Source organism: Solanum lycopersicum, chromosome 1, assembly GCF_036512215.1.
Source record: "Solanum lycopersicum chromosome 1, SLM_r2.1".
NCBI lineage: Eukaryota > Viridiplantae > Streptophyta > Magnoliopsida > Solanales > Solanaceae > Solanum > Solanum lycopersicum.
This window is the reverse complement of record NC_090800.1, coordinates 74,026,979-74,039,754: the sequence shown is the minus strand read 5'-3', so window position 1 is coordinate 74,039,754 and position 12,776 is coordinate 74,026,979. Positions and strand designations below refer to the sequence as shown.

The 12,776-nt window shown below is 33.8% G+C and overlaps 2 protein-coding genes across 2 annotated transcripts; one reads left to right on the top strand and one right to left on the bottom strand.

Moving 5' to 3' along the window:
- The first annotated feature begins 652 nt into the window (after positions 1 to 652).
- Positions 653 to 10,473, top strand: LOC101254233 (uncharacterized). The gene is made up of 7 exons (XM_010322404.4): positions 653 to 1,069; positions 2,074 to 2,441; positions 3,059 to 3,211; positions 4,809 to 4,901; positions 5,476 to 5,534; positions 9,537 to 9,630; positions 10,119 to 10,473. The coding sequence occupies exons 1-7, from the start codon at positions 673 to 675 to the stop codon at positions 10,332 to 10,334; spliced, it is 1,380 nt and encodes a 459-aa protein (XP_010320706.1). The 5' UTR covers positions 653 to 672; the 3' UTR covers positions 10,335 to 10,473.
- Positions 6,514 to 8,070, bottom strand: LOC104647273 (uncharacterized). The gene is made up of 3 exons (XM_019214994.3): positions 7,368 to 8,070; positions 7,171 to 7,281; positions 6,514 to 7,095 (listed from the first exon to the last, which is right to left on the bottom strand). The coding sequence occupies exons 1-3, from the start codon at positions 7,953 to 7,955 to the stop codon at positions 6,868 to 6,870; spliced, it is 927 nt and encodes a 308-aa protein (XP_019070539.1). The 5' UTR covers positions 7,956 to 8,070; the 3' UTR covers positions 6,514 to 6,867.
- Positions 10,474 to 12,776: the final 2,303 nt, after the last annotated feature.

The following is a 12,776-nucleotide window of genomic DNA, read 5'->3' as shown; positions in this document are numbered from 1 at the left end:
TTGGATAACATATTTGAACATTTTCTCTAGCCCCGTTTGATCATACAATATGAAATCATGAGATGAACTTGAAATTTTGTGATTTGAAGCTTTGTGTCGTATATTTTTTTTTATGGACACAAGAATTCATAAGTTGTAATAGTATTAAAATAATCTTAATTATTTATTCAATCTAATCAAATAAACAAAAAAAATTATAAAATCGCATAATAGATTATTACAAAGCTATTGTGGTCAATCTCGTTCACTCAATATAGGTATAAATTATTTTTCTAATTTAAAATTAAAATAGTAGTAATAAATAAATTTGGTTGATAAAATAATAATAAATTTGATGAATATAAATAATTAAGCAGGAATTGATTTAAAGTAATAATTAATTTTATGTTGATAAAAATAATAAATTTTTAAAAAATAGTGATATAATTATAAATTACTTATATACGAAATAAATAACAATATAAATGTGAAACTGTTTTAGCAAAATATTAATTCATGAATAAAATTATAAACTTTTAAAACATGATATCAAATTTCCAAATTAAAAATATATTCAATATATGAAATTACATACTCAAATATTAATTTTATGTAATAATTTCATATCATATTATCATATCGTATAAACAAGTTGTGCTAATTAAAATGACCATAAAAAATAAGAAAGAAAGAATGAACCAAAATCTGCTCTTATCTAAGCCAGCAAAGTATAAACCAGCATGGCAGCTTCCATGGCCAATTCTCCATCTTTTACAAAATAGAGAAGAAATGGCCTTAATCCCTCATTCCCAAGTTTTCTCTTCTTTCTCAGCCATCAATTCTTTAACAAACCCATTTCCCAAAATCTTCAGGACTATCAAAATCTCAGCTTCTTCTTCTTCATCACCTAATAACTCAAAAGATGAACAGATTGTTGAGACTGACCCTGTGAAGCTCGCATTTGCAAAAGCCAAGGCGTATAAGAAAGAAATTAAGCCAGCTGATTCGATTGCCCAAAATGGTGTGTCAGTGTCGGAAGCAGATGACAGTGATGAAAAAATTGCATTGAACAGTAACACTGTAATAGAAGGTGAGACAGATATCTTCTTCTTTAAGTTTCCACTCTCTGGTTATTATTCAATATTTCAATTTGAATGATGAATTTAGTCGGTGTCAAATTGCATTTTAGGTAAAGCTAGAACTTGAAAGCCATTGTGATGTTGAAGCAATTTTACTTTTTCGAGTTTAAAGCAACAGGGTTTATCGGAAACAACCTCTATATCTCCTGGGTAGGGTAAGGTCAACCTACAACTACCCTCCCCGGATTCCACTTTGTGGGGTTAAGTTTAAAGCAACATGGATGTGCTTGACATTTGTATAGATGGATGGTGAGGATCCCTGCATATAGCTAATGCAGTGTGTGGTTGGTGTTATAGTAAAGATTTACCTTTGCATAAGCATAACTAATGCAGCGTTTAGAATAAGAACATGCGTATTGGGAATATGAGAGTCAAATGTCTAAACACAAAGATTTCTTTAAAGTAGGTAATCTCTACACGTATAATAATCCCTTTATTATTATTTTTACTGCATAAAGAACTTGTGGATTATAATCTCAGGATGACTAGCATGTGAACCAAACGAGCTTAGTCTTTTGTTATGCAAAGGAGAAGGGCTTTATTATCCTTCATTTGGTACTGCAATGTTATCCTGCAGCATTCTTGAAGATGAAATTAGACAGAATAATGAATTTTGCTGTCTGAAATAATAAGTTGTATTGAGCTGAAGGCTGTGAATTTTTGGTATCGATGGTTCTACTTTGTCAAATATTTATTCTGATATTTGAAACTGATTCTTTGTGTAATACTAATTGATAGGACCTCACTGGTAAGTGATATAAGATCATGTGCATTGAGTTCCATGTTTTCAGACCCGTATGTGGTGGTTGGAAAATAAAATGGTGTAATTGAAAAATGAGATTATTTAGGAATACACATTGAATATATTTTATGCTGAAATCATTTCTGGCAGTAGATCCATGGTCAAATTCAAAGTTGTTCGAATTGTATAATCATCAATTACTGACTTGTGTAGGATCTAATAAAGAGAATGGGGAAAATGACTTCATCAAAAAAGAGAATGAGAAAAGTGACATAAATGCTTTACCCAAAGAGAGTGTTAGAAAGAAGGAAAAGTTGTCGATCTCAAGTATTGATTTTGTGGGGCTTGGTTTTTCTGATAATAAGAAGAGCAGGGGACTGCCTGCTGGATTGGTTCCAATAGTCGACTCGTTCCCTGGAGGAGACTTGCCTGACGTAGAAATACTTGTTGGGGACACAAGTAAGTTTGTAGATACCGAGACTTCAAAGTCAAGCCGCATCCAAGAAGATGACATGGATACCTATAAGCCAAAGGTTTCCACCTGGGGAGTTTTCCCCAGACCGAATGACATCTCTAAAACTGTAGGTTGCCTATTATGACTTGTGTTTTAGCTTTTTCTATTATGGATTGTCTTCTTACTCAGTATGCTTCATTTCTAGTTGTCCATTATGATGTCACGGAAGTAGCAGCTTTTAATGCTTTTGCAGAAGTTTATGCTTTCTTTAATATGCCTGAATTCAATTTTTTATGGAGTGGCAGTAGGTTAGTTTCAGCTATAACTCCCAATTACAGAACCTCACTAATTTGACCAAGATTCTTCCTAATTCCTAAAGCAGAAAAGTATTAGTAGCAAAATATGCTTGTGCTAAAGGAAAGATAAACGTAGAAAGCTATGCAAAACTGGATAAATGACATCATATTTCTATCCTCTCTTCATTGAATTAACAGGATTATTGTTTGGAAAATTAAGTTCCTTCGGGTTCTTGCATTATGTTTAACACCATTTATGAACACTTGTCTGTCCCTTTGATGCTATATAGGGTACACTGTACAGAATGAAATTATTTCTTGTTATTATGTTGTGCTTTGTCTCTGTTTATCAAAATTTAGTTGGCGAATTCCATGATCTCTTGAACTAATGAATATAGTCATTTAAGCAAAACACTATCAATAAACTTATTGCTTGTCTGGAGATCAGTTTGGCGGTGGAAGAACTATACGTCCAGGAGAGGTACTTGAATCAGCAGAAGAGAAGGCATCCAAACAAGCACGTACGAGAGAGCTACTTGCTGCCTACAAGAGCAGAGTAGGCCTAACTATTGACCCAAACCTAAAACTTGAATGTGAGCAGGTATGCTTTAACTGCTATTGTTTTTATATCATGTTTATGGATGCATCAAATTTCGTTCATTATGGAAAATGCATTTAATTCGGTTCTTATATTGATCTTGAGAAACGATACAGAAATCTCATCATTTATTCATAACTTTACACTTTCAGCACATATATAAAGTTGTTATATGCCATGCTCAGTTCTATGAATTGCCATGCTGTTAACAATTTGATCGGTCACGTCACACCAAAACTTGTTTCTTCATATAGTGGAATTAATTGTTTCTGTCAATCATTTCTACTTTGAATACACATAAAGCAGTCTCATTTTGAAATAAAGAGGGATATCTGGTCGCGTTGTCTGTCACTTAAATGAATGAGCAAAGAATTAAATGTCTTCGGAGGCTTGGAAGTTGGAACTGATGTGCTCTTTTTTCTCACAAATCCATTCAAATGAACGAAGTTAAAGGTTTTAAGACTTGGAAATTATATCATGGACATGGCCCTTGAGGAGTGAAATAAATTCACGCTACCATCGGACATGAAGCTAAAGATCTTCACAAATATTGTCCTTCAGAGCTCATAAAAACTTAAGCGCACCTTCCGAGCTGTGTAACTTTATCTTCGATTGGATAATCTTGTGGTCTTCACTTTCCAGTGGTTAATTAAATATATTTGCACACTCAGCCATTGTAGATTATAGTAAACTTGGAAATAAACCAGAAGTACAAGAGCTAAATTCTAGATGTGGCCAATTGTGACTTTAATTCCTATGAAATATGCTTTACCTCTGAAATTCCTACAAGTGACAGCTGCTATGATATGCACGGCAGGTGCATATAAGATTGATTTTACAGAAGAGGCATGTCATTACTGGCAAAACTATGGTTAGAAAGACCCAAAAGGTTTGGAAATGTACATGTGAAGAAAATAGAGTGATATTGGTCTTGCATTCTCATTTGCATTTCAAGGAATGAAAACAAGGCGGAGAGGGGGAGAGAATGTAATACTAGGGGAGAATCCCAAGACTTCAAGAAAGTCAGGTGAATGGACCTAAAATACATAAGTTCATATTCCAAGACTTTAAATGCAAACTAAACCAAATAATGCATTTAAGGGGCTAGATGTGGGTGCTTTTCCTGAATTCACAAGTTGTAAAATAAACTAACGATTTATCAACATGGTTGAAATCGATTGAACATACCATTTAGAAATAAATTTCCTGTAAATTTCCATCCTTACAAGCAGTGGTGGAGCCATAAACTCAAACAAGGGGATTTTTAAAAACAATCTCCTGCCAAGGAGATTCAACTTATATATATGCAAAAAAAAAAAAGAAGATCATTTTAGGCCCTATGTATGTATATTTTTTCAACGAAGGGGTTACCCCTATGCCTCCACCAAAGTTTATAAGCAAGGTACACTGGAATTGATCTAGTTCAGATACTTGTGTTTATGGTTGATTCAGATAAGATAATTGACATATCTTGAAGGAGTCCTTTGAAAGGGAAGAGTGTTTCAATTATTAAGACATTCTTAATGTGGGTTTATATCCTTTCTTGTTTAAGAATCATGAAGTATGACTTACTTCTTAATTTTAGTGCTGTCATACTTAGGCACTGAAGGATGGCGACTCTTTCATGGACCTTGGCAACCTCAAGGAAGCACTACCATTTTATGAGAAAGTTATGAATAAGTTGCCGTTTCAGGTGATTTCTTGTACTAGATGGACTTCAACACTTAAAATTAACGCATGTATCTGTTTTTTTCCCTTTTCACATCTTAAACCAGAAAAAAAGAAAGAATTGTTTAGATGCATCTTTTCCAACTTCATTTTATGTTTTTTGAGTAAAGGTGCCAACTTGCTCAGCACTCTGTTGTAAATGACCCGCGTCCTTCCACCATAAAAGAAGGAAAAGATCCAACTTCACACTCAAATATCTTTTGGGGATAAGGATTGCATATGTTAATATTATTATGATAAAAGAGGCCTTAAACAAATTGATATGCTTTGCACATAACTAATAAGGACTGAGGTTGTTACTTACACATTTTTGATTCTCTTTCATATGATGTAAAAACTTTAGATTTACTTTCTTACAGAATGAATGCTGTGGTTCATGAGAGACTAGATTACATTTGTCTTACTTTTATACTTCTTAACTTTGTGTTATCCCATTCTTAAAAAAAAGTGAAAATTAATATAAGAAAACCTGAAGGCAATTGAAACTTCTCGTTTTCAGTACATTTGACATTGAAATCTATGGCATAATATTTGTGCAGACTCAGCTTCATGGATTAGCTGCACTGCAGTGGTCTATTTGTCAAGACTCGCTTCGTAGGTATGTCTTTTTTTATTTTTCTAATGTCCTAGGTTTTAAACTTCTTAAAAATGCCTGCCCTTTGCTCTAATAAGAGTAGTTGAAGCATTTATGCTTAAGAATTCCTGCTCACCTAGAGAAATTAAAAAGGAAAGAGAGAATTTCACTGAGCATCTGTCTAATTGATAAAACTTAAAAGAGAGGCCAGCTTAGAATACTGGACCCCTACAAAACTGTGGATTCAAGTGGTAAATTTGCCATTTTCTTAACGTAATATTCATGGTGTTCTTAATGATTTTTATGTTCTGCTCATATGCTTTTTTAAGGCCAATGACATAGAGGTGCGCCTAAGCGACCCGGACACCATGGTTATTAGAAAAAGGGCAGCAACAGAGTGATTCCTAATATGTTAATCACCTTATGTGGCCATGCCCATATTCCTTACTGAGCCATTTTCTACTCATTCTGACTACTATAAATAAGATGGAACAAAAATTTAGGGTATTAAGTTAGATTAGTATAGATCTAACAAGATCAAAAACTTAACTCATCCGTTAGTATAGAGATGAAGATCTCTTGTTACCTCAATGTGTTTGGTCCCTCGTGAAAGGGCACACCAGCACAGCCTGTTAATCGCCTTTACACATTGTTTGGGAATTGAAATTGCAGAAAAGAGACCTCATAAAGTCCCTTTTCTGCATTTGTGAATAATTTAACTGCAGAAAAATGACCTCATGAGGTCTCTTTTCTGAAAAAAAAAACAACTGGTAGCAGATTGTTGCTTTTGCGGCTGCACAACATCCATTTTAATTCAATTAAATAATATGTACATTCTATTAGCTAAAATCAAGCTCAAAGAGCTGCCAACAATCAACCAAACTACAATAAATACATGTGCTAATATTCTCCAATCAAGACTACTCGAAAATCAACTTTAAAGTACTTCGAAATTGAATGGAAAAAGCAAAAAAGTCGTAAGCTGTACTAGATTTCAAACTACTTCAATGTTCTCATTCATTCAGAAAACACAAAATAAGTCTTAAACACCACCATAAAGTACATAGTTTAGATTATCTAATACAACTCTAAAATTCAATAATGAGGAGGTATGTTTGCCACATGATCCTCATCACTGCTGTGCTCATCGGTCAAACCTCTGTACTGACCATATATTTGATGTTGGATTAGTCGAGACTGGAAAAGACGAGGAGGGCAAACTACATCACTGCGACAAGGGGGAATCCACCCCGAAGCAACCAAAGCAAGTAGTGCATCTAATTGGGCCTTCAGCCCTGCATGCTCTATGTCCCTCTGCCTTTCCCTTGCCCGCGAGACTTCGACTTGGCTACATAGCTTAGCTATCTTCTGTTCCAAAATCTTCTCCTTGACCAAGCATACTGGAACTACCTGGGCCTTCTACCTCCGAATGAAATTCATGAAAGGGTCGCTGGGGTATGTCATAAGAATGCCCACCAACCGAGTCTAGCCACATTCTCTCAGTTTTCTCTTGGCTCAGTGGCATACCTCTTCTATCATCTAGTTGAATCTGACGGTAATCCTCAACGGATTGCATGTAGTGATTCTGAATATAACGGTAATAGTATTAGAATATAAATTTAGGAAGTAAAGTCATTATAACTTTAAATTATTGGCTTACGTAGGTCAGTTGAGGAACCCAAACGTCTGGATCTCCGGGGTTTTTCTTCTTCCTTTTGCGTGTAGTCTTCAATGCCTTTGCCTGAGTTACCGGCCTCCCCAGCTTCTTTTCCTACAAATGAAATTGATTTAGTTATTCATCAAGAATATTAAATGTTAATAAGCTACAATATATATAACTTAAGAAAATGAACTTACCAATTTCCTCTTCACATTCCCTTGGCTCTGAACCCCAATTGGGTGTAGAGAGCCACCCTTAGTAGTTGCTTGGACCTTCTTGCCAACCTCGTTTATCTGCTTGAACCTCGAATCGATCTCCCGATGTGGACTCCCCTCATATAAAGGCCGACTAGCAACTTCCAATTTTTCAAAGAAAATTCCAGATTCATCATTGGGAGCTTCTTCAACATGGTCGCGAAATTCAAAATCAGAATGCATCCCGTACGCATCCTTAACCATGTAGTGCATTCTAGAATTTTGGACATTAGGTTTCATTGCCTTACTACTTTCACCAACAACATAGTGTTGAAATCTATCAAAACTATTATCGATTTCTCCATGACTAGTCCACACTGTATAGTCTGCTTTAAACCCATTTCGATAGAGATGAAACTTAACAATCTCTGGTTTTTCATAATTCATACATTTACATTTCTTACAAGGACACTTGACCAAGCTACTAAGTTGAAAAGTTTCTAGTGTCATTGCATACTCCACAAAACCATCAACACCTTCTACAAATTCAGGCTTCATTCCCATTCGACCAAAATTAGTCCTTTCATACATCCAACTACGATCGATCTACACAAAGATCACAAAAATTTAAATTTGGTAAACACTAAATTAAGTAATAATTCAACATTATGACCATTTTCTCCAATTGACCATTGAAGGTATTTAAATTTGGAATGAGTGAAATTTGTTTCCTTCATTCTTCTCCTTTGAGAGAAAAGGAAAAAAAATCGAGAGTGACCAGCATGCAAATCTTGTACGGTTCAATTTTTGGAAATTGGAATCTCTTTTCAGGGAAACTAAGTACATATTTCTCAATCAAACAAGAGACAAAATGAGGAAGATAATTGAGTCTCCCTCTTTCTTCATTCCTGATATTTTTTCACTTCCTAATTTCAACAAGAAAGAATAAAATTAAGCATAATGGACAACTTGCAAAACTCACCTAAATCCTAAAAGAAGACAAATCACATAGAATTCATAGGTTTGAAGAACGCATTCATTTACCTGGACAGATTTGAGGGGCATTGCCAGTGGAGGTGCTGTGGGCTGCAATGACAGAGGTGCTTGGGCGTGGGGGGGGGGGGGACTTCCAGTGGGGGCTGACAATCGGTTGTGAGGATGAGGGTTTTGAGAGTGAGAATGGGGTTGACAACTGTTTTACACAAATGAGAGTTGGGTTTGTATTTTTATTAATATAGAGACACCTAGTGAGGTCGCTATTTTAGAATTTTTGTTTGACCAATAAAATCAACCTCATGAGGTCGCCAACCTTTGTTATATCATCATTTAACCAACTCATGAAGTCTCTTTCTTTTAAAATTTTTGAGGGGTAAAACGACATCATGAGGTCTCTTTTTTGCGACCTATTTTTTAGGTGTCTTTACTGCTTTTTTTTACAACAAGGGAAACCCGCAGCCGCTACCCTTTGGGTGCGCATGGGGTAAACCCTGCTCCTATACAATAGCTCGCAAACCACATAGGAGAGGTAACCCGCATTAGGCAAGCCTGGTGCGACGAGCTCGACCCAGAAGGCAAACCCCTTGCTTTTGCTGGCAAGGGGTTTCGAACTTGAGACCTCCAACATGGAAGTTTCAAGCTCAAATCACTGGTGCCACCCCGAAGGGTTAGTGTCTTTACTGTTTTTCTAGCAGTTAAGCAAGAAGGGTCAATCAAGCATATGGTTTGATAATTTATATGTGATGAGCATCTATCTCTAGACGTCAATTAACCAACTTTCTAATATATCAATCCCTTGTAGTTACTTCTAAAAAGAGGTCCTTAGTACATCTTTCGTGTTTGTACTTAATTGACTTACTGGCTAATCAATTGTTCTGTCTTTGAAATGCATAGTAAACCACTCCCAAAACCAACATTTGCCGACTTCCTTCCCAGAACCAACACTCATGAAAAATACATAAAAGATAAGTGTTTATCCCATGCAATTATGTCAGAATCCTGAGGGAATTGCATCTCTAGAACTTCAGCGTGGAATGGCCGTTTTTGCAACAAACCTTCTGTCATTTCATGATTTTTGTGATGCTTGAATGTTCAAATCATTAAGTGTGAACTTGCACATGGACCTTGTACCTGCTTCTAAGACTGATCATTCATTTCCTCACCATATATGGACAGGTCCAATGAAGCTCGTTCAATGTACGAGAAGCTTCAGTCTCATCCTAATCCTGGAGTTAGCAAGAAAGCAAGACAATTCATGTTCAGCTTTCAGGTAATCATTAGCTATTCAGGCAGCTCATGTTGTGCATCTACCTAGAGTGTAAAGACATGTTGAAAGGTTGAAGTTTAATTACAAACTTGATTTGGGACAGCCGATTGAAAGTTTAGGTTTCTTTTAGGGCTTTGATTGCCTGTTGCTCTTAGATTAGATATTGCACACCCTCAAATGACAGTGTTGGGCTGTTGGCTATTGAAATGACAGAGACAGGAATTTATACAAGGGGATTTTTTAAAAGAAATGCTAGACGACTATCATAGCTAGAATTTGAACGTGTGACCTTAAGTAACTTCCGACCATGTTTACCACACCACACTAGAATCTTCCCTAGATCCAATGGTTTATATTGTAATACTAAGAATTATATATATACTACACAACATACTCCGGATAAGACAGAAATTCTGTAAACTTATGTTGAGCGAAATTAGGTCATCTTGTTGCTACTGAGTACTCGATTTGTTTGTCTTGATTGGTGGCAGGCCATGGAAATGATGAAGGTAACTAGCTCAACATTCTCTTCCATGAATACTGGTTATCAGAATTATTTCGACGCATTTATAAGGGATAAAGTAAATTATTCCCTGAAAGAGGATGAAGCAGAAGATGGTGCAATCCAACAAGCAATCCCTTACATTATATTTCTTCTTTTCCCTATTTTTATTGTGCTATTAATTGCTCTTAGAAAGGGTATATAATATAGGTTTTGTATAGCATTTAACATCTTGAAACTCGATCAGCAAATAACATTGCAACTGAAATGCATGTTTTCCCTAGTATATATATATATATATATATATATATATTGTAATAAAGTTGTGGGCTTAGTTATGTGGAGATCGAGTTTGGGATATACTTGAATTTTATTGTTACTTGGGATCAAGAAGGAAGAGTAACTCAAAAGTCATGTATACATTTGACTAAAGACTTGACAGCACTTGTCGCAAGAGGAGCGGAGCTAGATGAGGTTCATAGGTTTTCCGTGGAACCTGTATTTGTATTAAAAATTATATAAATATACATATGTATATTTAACTTGTGATCCCGTAAAAAAAATTGATTGAAAGTTTACTAGCATGTAATGGTGATAAAAAATATTTTTCACACATTTTTTTTGGATTTAAACACTACTATCAATAAAAATTTCTCTCATTTTAAATTTTAAACTTTCAACTCTCGTAATTCTAATTACACCTCTGCTTGTAGTAGGAAATGATTTTCATTTATATCCACAATTTTAAAGCACAGGCGGTGCAGAGAAAGTATAGTTAGGGACCCCAAAAAAAGAAGTAATCAAAAGATAAATCTATGTTATATTTATATCAAATCAAATAATTTATTTTTAATGGTTAAAAATTAGAATAATAATGCTTAAATGATAACTTAATATATGCATAATCAACAAGTCTTTCGTTTAATTTCATTTTTTATGTTTAAATAAACTAATTAAACTACATATTTTAGTGTAAGTACAATAAGTTCAAATCTGTTACGTATATATAACCACTTAATTAAATATTAAAGAATAAATCTATGATCAAAAGAAAAAAAAATGTAATTTATACTTGTACTTTTAAAATTGCTCAATTCATCTTTCATTTAACTTTTAATTCATTCATTCATTGCACAACAAGGGTAAATTCTTCGCAAAAATGTCATAATTTACTATAGTTTAAATAAATCAAATAAAAGTTCCCTCAAATTACTCTATTTTAAATTTAAATAACATAGGAGAAAATTTGACCTTTTGTTTTTCAAATTAAAAATCAAACATGCTTACTGTTAAAGAAAAATATATAGGCAGTCATTTTTATTTTTCTTCCTTAAAGACAAAGCAAAGAGAAAAAACATACCGCTGAAAGTTATGGTACAGTGATAAATAATTTTCATTCTCGTAAAAAAGCTTTTAATTTGAATTCTAAATATAAAAGGAGAAAAAGACAATATACCTCAGAACTATCGTCGATAACACGTAAATACCCTCCGTCATATTTTTGAGACGTTGGTGCATCTGTCGTTAAAAAACCAGAGCAAATACATCCTTTATACTAAACGGATATACACGTGTCATAATCTTACCGTCGATCCAACAATTATTACATATCAAATCGACGAATAATATTGTGCCACGTGCCCCTATTTAGTTTTGCGCATATATGCTCTAGTTTTTTAACGACAGGGACATCAACGTCTCAAAAGTATCATAGAGGATATCAACATACTATTTACAATAATTCGAGATATATTCCTCCTTTTTTTTCTATATAAAATTATATTCAATACAAAGTATTTTAATAATAATTTTAACACAAATTTAAATTAATTAAATTTTAATACGAATATCGAAACCGAAAACTAATAAAAAGAGGTGTGGAGCGTCTGAAAATATCTGGTGTACAAAGACGCTCCTCCTGGTAGGGTGGTGGGGTCTAATAAAGATAATCCCAACTTTTATTTGCCGACCATTTGCTCAAAATTCATTTTTCTGCCAAATTTGTGGCCATTTCCACTAACTCTTTTTTTTTTGGAAAAGTAAAATAAATAAATAAATAAATAAATAAAAGAAGTCCATTAATATTTTTTAATGGTCAACTAAATCACCCTAGAATACAAGATTTGTCTTAATCCCATTATTTTACTTTTCTTTTTTATTTTAATAAAGTTAAAAAAAGAATATAATATTGCTCCACCATCAACATCATCTCTAATATTTTGTAAAATAGTTGATATAAATGTTTTAGCTTTTTTTAATTTAGAAATATGATTAATTAAATAAGGTTTTATTACTTGAAAAGAAATGGGTTTGGGCATACTAAAGATCTATATAATCAGTTAAACCATATGTTATGCTCCCATAATTTATGCCAATATGGTTTGTCCAACTAAGTTCATCATTGTCATTTTTTCAAAAAATAATAATAATATAATACTTCGGGTTCTTCACGAATAAAAAAAAATTGCAATCGATATGATAATGATCGAGTGAGAACAATAATATTATATTCATTCTGATTTTATGGTAGGATATGAAAGGATGGGATATACATAATTATGTCTTTACCTGGTATGTTCGACTCAAAAAATACATTATATAAGACAAATTAAAAAGTAAAAAATATGATTAAAATATTGTAAAAATT